This window comes from Artemia sp. Qi Xiang Cuo, chromosome 2 (assembly GCF_049724085.1).
Source record: "Artemia sp. Qi Xiang Cuo chromosome 2, ASM4972408v1, whole genome shotgun sequence".
Taxonomy (NCBI): domain Eukaryota; kingdom Metazoa; phylum Arthropoda; class Branchiopoda; order Anostraca; family Artemiidae; genus Artemia; species Artemia sp. Qi Xiang Cuo.
Genome location: NC_142795.1, coordinates 85,221,129 through 85,238,060, shown reverse-complemented (window position 1 = coordinate 85,238,060; position 16,932 = coordinate 85,221,129). Strand labels below are relative to the sequence as shown.

Below are 16,932 nucleotides of genomic sequence, written 5' to 3'. Positions count from 1 at the left end.
CGGCAGATCCAGATCTATGGACAACGGCCTCTGCAAAGGGCTGCCTCGACCCTTTCAGTGGTACCTGCAAGACTGGGAACCTTGCGGTCAACTCTATTCCCACTTGAGGAGTGGCGCCCCTCGAGGAAATTATAACCTAGTAAACAACACAGCATCCGCATGGGATTCTGACTAATGGATAATTCTTCTGGGCTTGGTATGTTTTGACGGGCGTCTTCGGGCTGAAAAACCTCTTCCTAGCTAATTTATCTATTATGGGCTGCCTCCCCGTAGTAGCATAATATTTGCAGGCATGAATATATAATGAGTCGGAGGTAATAGGCTTGAGCTTGTCTGTGCAGGATTTCGACTCTTGTTGATAGAAGAGCATCGCCAAGTGCTGAAAACCGTGTTGTGACCAAGATGGGCCCAGAATTGCACAAATCCTCCATTAATAGAGGTCCCAGGGACTTCTTGCTGTCCGGTTCAAAGCCGGCTTAAGCACTTCGGTGTAGACTTGAGAAGATACGTGATCCCCGTCCTGCATTGGTATCCGGGATCATTGCTTTTCCTGAGGCGAAAATAATTTCAATGATTTAAAGAACATAAAAATTGGAACTTGGAATGTTACGACGTTAAAAAATGACTATCGTATCGACATTTTGAGTGACGAATTCAGACGATTCGAACTGGATTTATTTGGAGTTTCAGAAAATCATATCCCAGGGGTAGGAAGCATTAAATTAGGTGATATAGAATTTGTTTACTCAGGCAGGAAGGATGGAGTACATAGACAGGGAGTAGGGCTCATGATGAATAAGGAAGCTGCTAAGTCTTGTTTAGGCTGGGAAGGTATTTATAATAGAATACTAATTGCTCATTTTATGACTAAAAAGTTCAGGGTATCAGTTGTAGTAGTATACGTCCCTGTAGAACCGACTGACGGAGATACTAGTGACTCAGATGAAGTTTACTTACAGTTACAGGAGCAAATAGACAGGGTCCCAGGTAGAAATATGATGTTATTACTGGGAGATTTTAACGCCCATGTCGGTTAAAGTAGGGATATATGGTATCCTAGCCTAGATAAATTTGGAAGAGGGAAAGAAAACAGCAATAGCTACAAACTTTTGCAATTTTGTAGGCAAAACAATCTAGTTATAACCAACACGGTGTTTGGTCGTAAAACGACCCATAAGTTAACATAGTATTCACGTGATAGTAAGACAGCAAACCTTATTGATTATGTTATAGTGAACCGATGACTGGCAGGATCCATACAAGATACTAGGGTATATAGGAGTGCTGTTATTGATGTTAAAAGTAAAGATCACCATCTAGTAGTGTCAAGGGTTAACTTAAAGCTGAAATACCGGAAGGGGAACTACCTCCCGGGAAGTTATTATGTTGGTAGACTCCAGGATGAGAATTTGCGAGAAGCTTTCCACGAACAGTTGAATACTAAACTTCAGAGTTTAAAATTTGATAATGTGGAAAATGGTTGGAATAATTTTAGAAAAATAATTTGTGAAGTTGCTGAAGGTGTATTAGGGAAGAAAGCTAGAACTGCAGCTAAGAATATTAGTGAAAAAGCTTTGTGTTTAATAGAAAGGAGAAAAGACTTGTACAAGAATTATCTGAGTGATAGATCATATGAAAACAAAAGGAATGTAAAGAAAGTGGAGACAGGATTAAAATATGAACAAAGGAGGTGTGAAGTGGAGACCATGGATAAAATTGCCGGGGGCCTGGAAGATGCAGCTAGATGGCATAATAGTAAAATATTGTACTGACAAATTGAGAGGGAGTAGTCAATCCGGACTTGGCCCAGTTAAAGATAGGAATGGGGCCGCAATTAGCGATAAGGAACTAACTAAAGAGAGATGGGCCGAACATTTTGAGAATTTAACCGAGATAGAGCTGCAGGAGAAGATATAGATGAAAATGAAATAGTTTGTGATACGTTGGATGTGAAGGAAGATTTGTTTTGTGAGGAGGAATTAGCCACAGTACTGAAAGGATTCAAAAATAATAAGGCTCCAGGTGCTGATAGTGTGGTAAATTAGTTTCTTAAATATGGTATCTCTTATGTTAGAAATAAGTTACTAAAGATTATAAATATGATTTTTGAAAAAGGAAAAGTACCTAACGATTTTAGGAAAACCTTAATTAAACCATTGTATAAGAAAGGTGATAAGAGTGAGTGTGATAATTATTGAGGCATTAATCTGGTCTCTGAAGGCAGCAAATTACTTAGTAATATGATACTTTTTAGACTGAGAGATGCCGTAGACAAAGTTTTAGGAGAAGAACAGTGTGGTTTTAGAAAAGGTAGAGGATGTGTCGACGAAATTTTCACTCTTAGGCTAATAATTGAGAAGTGCCTGAGTTGTCGAACATATTTGTTCCTAAGATTCGCGTACTATTAGCAAGCATTCAATTCTGATAACAAAAGAGTTTTAACTAAGTTCCTATTTTGGTATGGTTTACAATAAAAAAACATTAAATTCATTAATGCTATATACGAAAATAATTCTGCTGTGGTTAAGGTTGGATGTGAGGTTAGCAGCTGGTTTTGTATTAAATTAGGAGTTAAGCAGGGTTGTGTTCTATCCCCCTTCATATGGATTATTTTGATGGACTTGGTTTTAAGGAGCACAGGAAAGGCAATGGGAGACTACGGAATCAACTGGGGAGGAAAGAGTCTCCTGGACTTAGATTATGCTGATGATTTAAGCATACTAGATGAAAGTGTGAGCAAAATGAATGAAGCTTTAGAGGTTTTGCGAGTTCAGGCTGCTAGAATTGTTTTGAAAATTAATGTTTAAGAAGATTAAGTCGCTAAGGCTAGGAATAAGTGAAGATGAAAAGGTGACGTTGGGTAATGAAAAGATTGATCAGGTGGGCAGCTTCACTTACCTTGGTAGTATTATTAGTAAAGATGGTGGGAGCAGTGAAGATGTTAAAAGTAGAATATCCAAGGCTCAGGATGTTTTTTCACAGTTAAAAAAAAGTATGGATGAATAAAAGGATAAGTCTGCAAACCAAGATTAGAATATTAGAAGCTACAGTGATGACAGTGGTCAAATATTGCTCTGAAGCATTGGCGCTCAGAAAAGTGGATGAAGATTTGCTAGATGTTTTCCAGAGAAATTGCTTAAGGATTGTTCTGGGTACCGGGCTGACTGACCGTATGTCAAACAATAGGCTATACAAAAAATGTGGTTCAATACCGCTCTCTAGGGCTCTAATGAAAGAAACGTTGAAGTGGCTTGGGTACGGTATGTGGATGAAGGAAGACAGATTTCCGAAGATTGTTCTTTTCGGCCAACCGTCTAGGGCTGAACGGAAAGCAGGTCGTCCTCGTCTGGGGTGGGAGGATGTCATAAAGAAAGATTTATAGGAAATGGGAACTTCGTGGGCAGTTTTAAAAAGGGAGGCTTTGAATAGATTGGGGTGGAGGAGGAGCGTGCATAGCTGTGATGGCCTCAGGTGGCTTGGTGCTGCGCTGAGTTGTTAGTAGTAGTAGTAGTAGCTGATAGAAATGGCAAGTTGAGATACATTTGATACTGACACCAAATAGAAGTTCGATTGGCTTATCAGTGACTCGTTTTGACTTTATTGCACATCTGATATTCATGAGGGTATTACTTTTCCGAATGAACTCTCTTATTCATGAACTGCAAGGTATGGAGCTAGATATTGTCGGCGCGTGTCGCATGATGAACACCATGATAACTGTCATCAAAGAGTATATAAGAAATGGATAGTGAAATCGCTGGTCAAATTGCAGCATCGATTAGTTTGATCAAACGATTAATTTTGTGAGAAGATGGATCTGATGAAAATAGCATGCCAGATTTAGTGTTCTGCTCCCGGCTAGAGGGTGAGCATAGACGATTTCATCGTCAGCGACGGCCTCCTAGAAGATTTATTGGTGAAGAGAGGACAATTGAAGTGTTGCCAATGACTTTTTTGACATTTTACATATTGGAGTTCAAGAAAGTTTTAGCACTAGTAGGCAATGAGTTAGCGCTTCATTTAAACAGACCAAAGAGCTGGTCCTTCCTGCATTTTACTGTCAGGCAAACCGCAATCCTTCACAGTGCCACTCTTTCTGTGCTACATTTCCTATAACAAAATACCTGTTCAAGCATTCCGATCGGAAATGAAACTTTTTGCAGAGATTTGCAAAAAAGCTGGAAGCGTCATTAAGTTTGCCCAATTGTTTTCTCTAGCGAAAAAGAACATACGACTATTGCCTTTAGTTTACAAAGAATTCACTTTTGCCAAAACTATTCCAGTGACATTGGCTGAAGGTGAACGAATATTTAGCAAGATGAAAATTGTCAAGAATAGATTGATGTCAACTATGGAAAACGATTGATGTCAACTATGGAAAACGAACAAATTGACCATCTCCTGGTCATGATGTCAAAAAAATACTTGCTGAAAAAATTGAACTCAACCTACTTGTAGAAAAGTTGAAAAGCCACACTGAAATAAAGTTAAGCTTATTTTCTTTGTCTTGATTTTGCTTTTTTACCTGAGTTTTTCTCTACAATAAATAATAATTTTCCGCTATTAATAAAACATTATTTTAAGGCATAAAAACTAAGTAAAAAATGTCGGTTGTTGTCGGCACCTACCCTAATTCGTCGGCACATTTTGGACGTCCCCTCCCAAAGGAAAAGGCTAGTGACGCCCCTGTCCACAATAATAGTGGCTATGTTGCTATTATAACCACAATGGAGAGGGGTTAAAATTCGTCTGGTATATGGTTAGTTACATACGATAAAAGACTTGATGTGAGCATATAGGTTTAAATCTTAAGAGTATTTGGTGCTTCATACATAATTAAAGTGGCTGAAATTGAGTCTTGAATTTGAATCGAATGTTTTTTGAGTCTTGAGTGTTTTTGAATATTTAGAGACATAAAACTTTTCCAAACTGAGTATATTTATAAACTTAAACTTTGAAACAGAAAAAAAGTGCATCTAGCTGCATTCTTTAATTTGTAATTACGGTCTGCTTTCTCAATTTTCAATTTTAGTGCATATAATGCCTGTCTTTTAAAATATTTAGTAATGTCTTTTATTCCATTTCAGCGCATTGGTGTTGTTCTAGTGTTTAATAAGCCGCTATTTCCTCAAATGGATCAAGAGGAATTCTGTTTAAAGTGGAACAACTACCTGGATGTGTTTCTTGGAACTTTTGTATCTCTACTGAACAGTGAACACTTCACAGATGTCACACTTTCCTGTGATAGTCAAAGCATAAAATGTCATAGACTTGTTCTCTCAGCATGCAGTTCTTACTTTAAAACACTGCTTCTTGGGATCTCACACTCCCATCCTATTATTATCTTAAGTGATGTGAAATTTAATGATATGCAAGCTTTGGTGAAGTTTATGTACACAGGTGAAGTAACTGTTTCACAAGTTCAGATAAACTCATTGATAAAATTAGCTGATATGCTTGAAGTTAAAGGTCTTGCTGACCTTGATTGGACAGCTAAACAGCTACAGAAACCTAGTTATCCGTCAGAACGAACTCCAATGACTCCACCCCCTGTGAAGAGAAAGAGAGTTGATACAACCTCGGAAAAGAGTGTTCAGCCTGAAGATACCTTACAAAATGTAGTACCTCTTCCCGCAAGTGGCACAAATAATAACTCTGTAAACGATCCTGCTGAAACCTCTGTTAATGAAACAGATGATGCAGCATGCAACTCTTTTGTAAGTTCGTTTCGTTATTTTCACTTTATTTAAAATCTAAAAATATAATTTTACCCTTATATAATATCTTGATACTAGGGCATCCCTTCCCCATCCCTGCCTGACGTAAAACTACTTATAAATATACATTTTGCAATTGCAAACTGTCAAGGAGATGAAATTGCAAAAATGTTTGTTTTTGTGTCTTTATTTTCAAAGTTTCTGTAATTTTCCATGGTTGATTAGGTGGCACTGGTGTATTTTGGATTTCTGTTCTGGGGGAGGGGGGGCACTAGCTTAAAGCTACCGGAATTCCAGAAACGTCTAAGCAACTAAGTATATTATAATTTCCTTTTGAGCTTATTTATTGCTAAACTACTAAGAAAGACAAAATAATGAATTCAATTAACCAAACTGAAGAGCCGTAATCTTGCTAATCCTTGAATCAGATACAAAATAAAATAGGCACTGTAATTACCTCTTCTATTTTAATCCGTCTTGATTTCTTCCTGAAGTAGCTTCAAACATCATCAATATCCACCTTGATATTGCAATTGATAGCCATGTATGCAAGACCATTCAACCTTTCCTCTCCTGTCTGATTTTGGAGGTGTATTTTAAGCTGCTTAATATAGTAAATAAATGCTCGGAAGATGTTGTGGTAACAGGGAGAACGCAATCAAGAGTGAATATACAGATGGAAAAAAGCAGTTGTTGCGCTGATCAAAAGATTCAGAGCTTTATCAGGATCATGAGACGTGCCTATGTACCTCCATTTGGCTTACCAGACAGTTAGCTGAGCAAGAAAAGAGTCTCAAAGAAACAAATTTTTTTGCAGCTTCATTACAATCTTAACTAATAGATCATCAACAATAAAAGAGGGAACAAAAGTTGGATTTTAAATGCTGTAGCTTAGTAGTTAAGAAATCTTATCCCAAGGTATAAGGAGAAGACGCTCTTTGTAAAAAAAAGAGAAATGTCTGAAGAGAAGAATCACCATGCTCCGCGTCTTGGTATTGAGGCGGATGTCCCGACACTTGTAGTTGTCTGAACTGCTTTTTTATAACAAAAAAGAACATCCAATTCCAGTAGCTATCTTAACACAGACTTGCATAGATTGATATGTTCACAAGAGAAAAGTAGATCTAAATTTTCATTCTGCAAGGAAACAGAAGTTGAAAGCAGAATTGAACTCACTTTTTGACAAGAATAGGAAGTGAGGTGAGGCTGAATTATGTAGTGGCTACTCCTTCAAGCTGGCTTAGAAGTAAAAAGCCCCGGAAAAGTGACAACTCAACAAAGGGCCTTTTCCCACCATACGTCACAAAAGCAAAAGAGCGTTTTCTTTTTTGTATGTGGCAGAGTAGAAGCTAGTGACTCAGTTTCTTTGGGGAAATAGGAAGAAAAAAAACAACCAGTCTTTGCAAGTATCCATATATCATTTGAAATTGAGAAGTTCAGTTTAGAGGCCTTCACCAGTGCAAGATACAAGTGATGCAAAGCACAGTCCATGTAAATAGTAAGTGGGTACTCCTTCCGTATCTCTGCTTGAGTGCCCTTTTACAAACTGGACATGCCCCTACCTCCATCAAAGCCAATTCCAACTAACTTGTTGATGTCTAATCCAAACCTAAGCATAGTCTAATAATCTATTTTGTATGTCCAGTCGAGTTATTTACAGTGGTGGAATGCAAAAAAAAAAAAAATTCTATTTGATGACCGTCATAAAAAAAGGATGACAAAACAAGCCGTTCCTACGTAGTTACATCAATCACCTCATCAGCCAATAAAAAAAAAACACTGCAATTTTCGCTGTATTCAAAATTACAGTCCAAATGACATTGCTCTGGAGGAGATTTATATTTCGCGCTTTCAATAGATGATTTGAAATGCTCCCACAGTTTTTGTTTCTGCAATCCATCATCAGTCATAACAACCCTCTGAGTACCCTTTCATTTTCAACACTTTTTGTAAAGAGATCATTTTTTTTTACAAAGATCCCATAGGGGTACTTCATGAAAAACCGCAAAATAGAATACCCTGGACTATTGGTCCCAATATTTCTTGGTTTTCAATCCTTTCCTTGTGATCTTGCAAGTTCAGTTTCTGGTCAATTCAAATAGTTTTTTCTTCTTGTATTTTGATAAACATCTAAGATTTTTGTACTGTAGGAACATGATGCTGTCTTTCATCGTGATGTTTGAAGTCAGCAAGATAATCTTTAATGTCAGCATGTGGCTTCAAAACTAAGCATGCAAGCGTATGATGTGAGCCTTTACTGGACTCAGATTCTGGAAATAGGAAGCAGTGTTTATAGAAAGTACATTTTTTTTAAGGGCTGAACACCAACAATGAATACTTTTGGAGCCATGTACTTCGTAAACGACAACGTTTGGTAGCTAGATCCTTGACAGCTCGGTTAACTAGTTCAGAAAGTTCATAGTCCTATCTAGATGCCCAGTGCCTAGACATTTAGCCCGACTTTTGAACATCAGATATCTGGAGTTCTCAAAGTTCTCCAGATCAATTTCAAGGAAGGTGATTGTTGGCACAGTTACTGAGGTATCTTTTGAATATTGGTCTATTTCATGAAAGGGATAATTAATGCAGTGGCTTAGAATTTGTTCTAATATCTTGGGCAAATTAACCTGAAAAGTTGGTTTGATTCACAAATTTTCGAAGTAAAGCATTTAAATATTTTTCAGAGACTGGAGCGCAAAATGGAAAATTTTTCAATCTAATGACCAATAGGTGCTTTACGCGACCCTGTTATAAACATTATCCGCGTTTTTATTCTAAATGGCCACAGGCCTTCCTCCTAAGTCCTCTTCCCTTACTGCTAATTTGACTGCCTTTTTTTAAAACAGGAGCTCTGACGTCTCATCCCTCAGACAACGATAAAAAAATGACCTGTTTCATATTCTTACGTTTTATTGAAATTTGTCTGTATTTCATAACCTTAATTCCAAAATAGGTATTCAATTCTTGTAACCTTTACAGTTGCACAATCGTCATACACGCTCATTTTTATTTAATTCTTATGCTGATTCCAAGAGGAGGTTGGTGAACTGCCCTCAGAGTCGCTGTTCTCCTTTCTTTGCAGGCCTTAGGAAAAAGGGCTTGGTTCAGAAAAGGGAAAAATGAACCAAGGCCTTGGAAGGCAGGGGGCGAAAAACGCAACTATCGTTATTCAACAATCCGTTTTGGCATACCATTTCTCATCAAAAATCTTCTTCTTTTATTCAACAAGGATTTTATGGCACATATTGTTGGTTAAGACAAGCAACAATCGTGCAAGCATTTTTTTTTCTGTTTAAGTTATGAGATTAGAATGTTGATAATTATAAAGCAGCCACTGTAATTCTAGTTCTTGTATCCGTTTTCATTTCACCCCATCTTTTCCAAGAAGTGTTGATCATAGTTTTTATTATTTTAAAAAGTAGAGTTGTGAAAAAGAGTCAAACTTTAGTGTAAAGAGCGAGGCGTTGAGAAGAGAACAGCACCTTTCATATAGGGAATAATTTCTGTTCGTTTAAGTTTTAGTGTCGTTCCTTGCTTTAAGTTAAATTTTTTGTTTCATGTAATTCAAAAAAGAAAAGCCAATTGCCTATTGCTTACGCGTAGCATTTGTTATTGGTAAGTAAACAGGCATTTTCGGGAGGGGATTTTTATCTGGGAGAATTTTCAGTGGTAGGGTGTGGGGGAAGCCCCCTAATAAATACTTTGCTCTTTACGCTAAGAAATGACTTTGCATCCCAATCTTTTACGAACCACAAGCGAAACACAAGGTTCGTTAAGTTAGAATAAGATAGCTTTTTAAACACTCTAAATAACGTTAGCGTGAAGAGCGAGATATTGTGGAGGGGTATCCTCCTCATATAGGCAATAATTTCTGCTCGTTTCAAGTTTTAATGTTGATCCTTACTTTTTGTTGAAAATACCCAGTAGTTTATTTCTCTTTTTGCGGAGGCTGAGCCCGTGCATTTTCAAATCTATATTTTTCTGGTAAGCATTTATGTCATTGAAGCTTGTATTTATATTATTCAATGTTTAGAAAAAAATTGTGGAAAATGCTCGCTAATTACAGTTTTTGTTACTGAACTTTAGCAAAGCGAAAAGTTAATTAATTTTAACAGAAGAAAAATCGCATATATAACAAATATAGAAAGTGAAGACATCGATATATCCTTTAGTCGAATTATCGCCCAACAATTCCAATTTAAAGCGAATCATTTCGTCGTAAAAATCATCTAATAACGGACTTGAAGTAAAACAGTAGTGCGCTTCGATTGCTTGAGGTAATTGCCTATACGCAGTTAGACAACATCTGCATTCACTTTGTCAGCGTAGCCTTAGCCTTATCCAGCGATATGAGTGTAAAATGTGACGTAAATTATACTAATAATGTACAAATTTTTCCTGAGGTTCTGGCTATAACTGACTTCATGAGCGCGAAGTCAACAGATACCCATCGGCCCCGTAAAAAACGACTAGTCGAGCAAAGTCTCACAAAACTTGGTATTTTCTCAGTCCAATGTATTGTCATAGAAGATTTCTAATGGGCAAAGAACAACAAAATTTACTGCTTTATCTGCGCAAAGTTGACAGAAACCAATTATCCCCTAGAAAACGACATGTCAAGTGAAGCCCTGCATAACTTGGTAATTTGTGATCCAATCTAATATCATTAGAGACTTCTGTTGGGCGACACACTACGAAACTTACTGCTTCATCAGAAACTAATTAGCCCCTAGAAAATGACATGTTGGGTGGAGCCCAACAAAACTTAGTTTTTTGTTGGTCCATTACCATGTCATAAAAGACTTACCTCAGGCAAAGATGACGAAATTGACTGCTCCATCTGCTCAAAGTCACAGATACCAATTGGCCGCTAAGAAAACGACTTGTTTGGTGGAGCCTTGCAAAACTTGGTATTTTTCAATGTGTTGGTAAGCCACGACAATTCCAGTGGCTCTACTGAGAAAAAACTTGTTGGGGAATATTGTTGTTTCTTTCCAAAATATTGGAGACAGCTGACATATTTTGCTAATACATGAGCCCATAGAATGGCAAGGTTTTAAAAGAATCTATGTTAGAGCAAACGTGGAAGCTGAATTGACAGAAAAAATATTCCTGTCCAAACAGTGCGTGCCTTTAAAATCGCTTGCCTGAATTTTTACGCGAAGTTAGCAAATGAGTTTTATGTTCGCTTCTATTGCAACTCAACCTCCAAAACTCCTCTCTTTAGGGTTGAACCTTGGTTTACCTGCAAAAATCAGGGTATAAATCTTATTTATTTTAAAAAATTTTAGATGGTCCAAAATGCTGTACAAGAAGGACATACCTGCACTACATGTGGGAAAACCCTAAAGTTAAGGCGCTCATTGAACCGGCATATGAGAGACGTTCACGGAAAAGGCAAAACTGAGAGACAAAGTATTAAGAAAGAAGTTAAGCATAAATCCCAAATCCCTGTTAACAATGGCCTGGACCTTGTAAATCAACAACAGGTAGTTTTCAATTTTCTATGATATTGAAATTTGCAATTTTAATATTTAAACGGCACCGAAGGTGCCATTTCTGTGTCAATTGTTCATATATTATTTCTAATATTAGTGTATTTTCTTAGAGTAAAAGGCATTTAAACTCTTGTTTAGGTTTTCATGTTGGTCCTGTCATAGTTCATTGACATTGTCAGTGAACTGTCGTTTCATGTCATAGCTGACAATAATAGTAGATCTACACCCTGCAGAAGACTCATCTGGATGATTAGCGTCAATGCATGGGTGTTATAGTGCGTGCAAGATTTACCGGTAAGTTTCGAAACTTACTCTTACCGAATAACTTACCAGTAACTTTGATAAGTTACCGCATAAGTGCTAAGTTTCAAATACTCATGAATTAAAAAAAAAATATTCTCTCTTCTGTGACAGATTGATAAGAAAAAATATTATTTTTGCATCATTGTTTATTTCTTACTTCGTTTGCACGGGGGAAGAATTATAAAAAAGATGCACTTTAGGCTTCAGATAAATCTTTATAGGAGATAAGCTAGAGCTGTTGCAGCTGCTGCTCCTCCTCACCTGGTGCATCTTCAATTGCTATGTCTGGCAGATCATCTTCCACCAGAACATCTCCACTATTACATGGCAGTGAACTATTGATAGAAAGACATGATGGTATCGTGAACATCCTTTCCAGCCTTTCACGTCGATTTCCAGGCATTTTTGAAGCTGCAGCAATGCTCATTTTTTGCTATTGAGTGACTGACGGACCATTAGAATTTTGTTGGCTGTTTCATGCTTGATGTGGTTTCTACGGTTGGTCTGTACTAGTCCATAACCTGAACAGAGTATGTTTCAGGAGACTACGATAACACAAATTGCTGAGATTTTTACAGCCACTCCCGTAAGCACCAACTTCGCAAAAAAACAAAAACAAAAAAAAAACAGCCCACCAACAAACTGCCGATTCGACAGCATTAGCAATCTCAAAGTGCCCTTTTCATAGGTAGCGCAATCGCGCTGCCTAAATAAAGAACGATGTTGCCACAATGTATTATTTATTTTTTGTTCTAGACCAGGGCACTTCGTAACGAAGGAGGTGTCGTAGAAACTTCGAAAAGGGCTCATTCGATTGGAAATTGGAGTGGCTAGTGCCCTTTTTAAAAGTCGAAAGTGATTGGAAGGCAACTAACACCCCTTCCACGCCCACCATTTCCCCAAACACATCCATACAAAGTTTTGAGGTAGTCGTTTTGTTCAGCGTAGTTGATTTCCAGATAGTTGAGATTTACAGCCACTCCCGTAAGGACCCACTTCGCAAAAAAAAACAGCCCACCAACAAGCTGCCGATTCGACAGCCTTAGCAGTCTAAAAGTGCCCTTATCATAGGCAGCGCAATCGCGCTGCCTAAGTAAAGGACAATGTTGGCATAATGTATTATTTATTTTTTGTTTTCTAGACCAGGGCACTTTGTATCAAAGGAGGTGTCGTAAAAACTTCGAAAAGGCCACGTTTAATTGGAAATTGGAGGGGCTAGTGCTCTTTTTAATAGTCGAAAGTGATTGGAAGACAACTAACACCCCTTCCATGCCCACCATTTCCCCGAACACTTCCAATCAAAATTTTGAGATAGCCATTTGGTTCAGCATAGTTGATTTCCAGATAGATATTATGTATTTAAGGAGGACACTCCCCCACAGCCCTCAGGGCAAGGGTTGTAAGTTATTCCCTGGGGGCATATAAGATTTTTATAGAAAGCTTAGTCGTAGAAACTTCAAAAAAGGCTCATTCGATTGGAAAGTCAAAGGGCTAGTGCCCTTTTTAATAGTCGAAAGTTACTGGAGGGCAACTAACCCCCCTCTCACGCCCACCTTTTCCCCAAACACATCAAAATTTTGAGATAGCCATTTTGTTCAAAGTAGTTAAAAATTCTGGAAATTAGGTCTTTGAAGATGATAACCCCCCTCAGAGCCCTCAGTGCAAGGGTTATAAGTTATACCCTGGGGGCATATAAAGTTTTTATTGAAAGCTTTGTCGTAGAAACTTGAAAAGGGAGAATTCGATTGAAAATTCAAAGGGCTAGTGCCCTTTTTAATAGTCGAAAGTGATCGGAGGGCAACTAACCCCCCTCTCACGCCCAACTTTTCCCCAAACACATACAATCAAAATATTTAGATAGTTATTTTGTTCAATGTAGTTGAAAGTTTTGAAAATTAGGTCTATAAGGATGACAACCTCCTCCCCCCCCCACAGCCCTCAGGGCAAGGGTTGTAAGTTATGCCCTGGGGGCAAATTAAGATTTTTATAGAAAGCGTTGTCATAGAAACTTCAAAAATGACTTATTCCATTGGAATTTGAAATGGCTAGTGGCCTTTTAATAGTCGAATGTAATTGGAGGGCAACTAACCCCCTCTCACGCCCACCATTTTCCCAAAAACATAAAATCAAAATTTTGAGATAGCTATTTTTTCCAACGTAGTTGAAAGTTCTAGGAATTATGTCTTTGAGGATGAAAACCCCCCACAGCCCTCGGGGCAAGGGTTGTAAGTTGTGCCCTGGGGGCATATGAGTTTTTATAGAAAGTGTTGTCCATTTTGTTCAACGTAGTTGAAAGTTCTAGAAATTATGTCTTTGAGGATGACAAACCCCCAACACCCCTCAGGGCAAGGGCTGTAAGTTATGCCCTGGGGCCATATAAAGTTTTTATAGATAGCGTTGTTGAAGAAACTTCGAAATGAGCTCACACGATTGGAAAATGAGAGGGCTAGTGCCCTATTTAATAATCGAAATTAATCAAAGGGAGAATCCCCCCACACCTAACATTACCCCAAAAAGTTCCGATCAACATTTTTATATGGCCATTTTATTCAACCTAGTTGAATGGTCTGAAACTTACGTCTTTGAGGCTGACAACCCTCCCCCCCATAGCCCTCATGACAAGAGTCGTAAGTTTCTACGACAACTGGAAATTCTGGAAATTAACCTGAGTAGGGTTTTAAACCCTATGCTTTCTAAAAGCCAGAATATAATTTGTACTTTACTGAAAATTTTTTTTTTAATGTTTTCACTTATAACCTTAAGAAAACAAAAATTAATTTTAAAGAATAAATATCAGAATATGTATATTAAACCGACAATGCACATTTTTTTCATTAAATTCATTTGAATTTTTTTCAGGAAAGTACAAATTATATTCTGGCTCTTAGAAATCATAGGACTTAGAACCCTACTCAGATTAATTTCCGCTCGTTTTGAGTTTGACTTATTTTAATTTCTGTTTGTTTTGGGTTTCATTTATTTATTGATACTGATTTGTGATAGTTTTATGCTTGGTAGATTATTAGATTCTATTTTTGTTCATTTTTGGTTTAATGGAGTTCTTTACTTTTTTTTTTGAAAAACTTATATTTTGCAAAAAGTTTTTTTTATTAATTCAGAGTAAAACGAGATTGGAGGGCAAGCAGTGCATCTCTTAAGCCCATTCATTTCTAAACTTATCCATTCAAAATTTAGAGACATCCATTTTGTTCAGCATAGTAGCACGGTCTAGCAACTACTTCTTTATGGATGTTAGGCATACAATGATTTAGAGAATGAGCCACTTCTGGAGATGTAGCTACAGAGTTCTGTGTTCAAGACTCCAACAACGTCAGCTTCAGATCTTTAGTTAAATTAATTTAAAAAAAAAACTTTCCGAAAAATAAGTTTTTCTAAGAAAAATAAAGGCCATTTTAGATTTAATCTCAGCAGATACAAATACCTTTTAAAATTCAAACTCAAAACGACCAGAAATTACTATTAAAGAATAAATGAAACCCAAAACGAACAGAAATTGAATAAACAATCATAGCAAAAACATACAACAAGTAATGATATAAATGAATAAACAGATCTTAAAGCGAGTAATGCTTAGATTGAATATTAAAATCAAGCTTAAAACGAAAAAAAAAATCCTATTGAAGTATAAATGAAACTTAAAACTAACAGAAATTAAATAAACAATCAATGCAAACAAACATAAAATAGATATTAATGTAAATTGATAAATAAATCTGAAAACGTGTGAAACTTAAATTGAATATGCAAATCAAGCTTGAAACGAACAAAAATCACCACAGACAAGAGTTAGGGCATGACCACCTTCTCTCACTGTAAAAGTCTGAAACCGACTGCGTCATTGGCGCTTTACTGAAAACCAGTTTTATGACAAATATTTTCTTTTGTGCTTAATATTGAAAATAAACATTAAAATTATAGTAACGAGCTTTCAGCAATTAATTTCATTAAACATCAAATATTCAGTTTAATTTATTAGCTCTTTTTAAAGTTGTTAAAGACGAATATAGTTTCCCTACAAACAAATGATTGGATACTGCCTCCTTTCCTAACTATAAATAAAAACCAAAAGCCTACTTCCTCATTGGCGCTTAACTGAAAATGAATTATATTACAAATAGTTGTCTTTTCCAGTTCTTACAGCTTCGAAAATAAAATAAAATTACAGTGAAATAAATTCTTGAACTGATGGATCTTTCAACAATTAGTATCATTACACATCAAATATTCAATTTGATGTTGTTTATACTTTCCAAGATTGTTCAAGACGCATATAGTTTTCAGTAGAGCGCCAGTAGAGTTTTCAGTAGGTTTTAGACTTTTACAGTGAGAGAAGGAGGTCATACCCAATCTCTTGTTTGTGGTGAATATTGTTCGTTTCAAGCTTGATTTGCATATTCAATGCAAGTTTCACTCGTTTTAAGATTTATTTATTAATTTACATTAATATCTATTGTATGTTTGTTTGCATTGATTGTCTATTTAATTTCTGTTCGTTTTAAGTTTCATTTATACTTCAATAGGAAAATATTTTTTTTCGTTTTAAGTTTGGTATTAATATTCCGTATAAGGATTAGCCTACTCGCTATAAGATCTATTCATTAATTTATAGTATTACTTGTTGTATGTTTTTGCTATGATTGCTTATTTAATTTCTCCTCGTTTGGAGTTTGAACTTTAAAAGTTATTTGTATCTGCTGAGCTTAAGTTTAAAATGGCCTTTACTTTTCTTTGAAAAACTTATTTTTGAGGAAGTTTTTTTAAATTAATTTTTGTTCGTTTTTGATTGCAAAAAATTTCAAGTTTTTAAAATTCCTTATTTCAAAATCAAACTTTAAAAAAAAAAAAAAAAAATTAATCAAAGTATCAAAACTGGTATCAAAGTAACAATATCAAAATGAAAAAATGGGTTTGTGTCAACCTCGGAGTTTTTATTGTCTGATGTTTGAACTATTTTTAACGAAATTGCTGTCTCAAAATTTTATCGGATGGGCTTGGGGGAAAAGGGCGAGGGGGGAGTAGATTAAGCTTCGGTCTGTTTTGAATCTTTAAAAGTGAACTAGAACTTTCTATTTTCAATCAAATGAGACCTCTCTGAAGTTTATACGAGTATCCCTTCTATAAGAACCATATATATCCCCAGAGTATAAATTACAGCTCCTGTCCCTGGGGTGTTGTGTCGACCCTGGAGTCTTAATATCTGATGGTTGAACTATTTAAAAAAAATGTTCACCTGAAATTTTTATCGGATGGGTTTATCTTTGAAATGCATCCAAAGATGCGGAGGGGAAGGGGCTTGTTACATTCCAATCTTTTAGCACTCTCAGAGAAATGAACTACAACTCTTAATTTCTATTCAAATGAACCTTCTCTCAAGTTCGTACGAACACACCTTT

At 36.5% G+C, this 16,932-nt stretch overlaps 1 protein-coding gene across 1 annotated transcript in view; it reads left to right on the top strand.

The window, feature by feature from the left end:
* The window catches only part of LOC148955727 (uncharacterized), a 136,647-nt gene that overhangs the window by 29,995 nt on the left and 89,720 nt on the right, over positions 1 to 16,932 (top strand). The window contains exon 3 of the mRNA XM_089103741.1: positions 5,088 to 5,717. Within this exon, the coding sequence (XP_088959867.1) occupies positions 5,088 to 5,717 (630 nt within the window). The remainder of the gene's footprint in view (positions 1 to 5,087; positions 5,718 to 16,932) is intronic.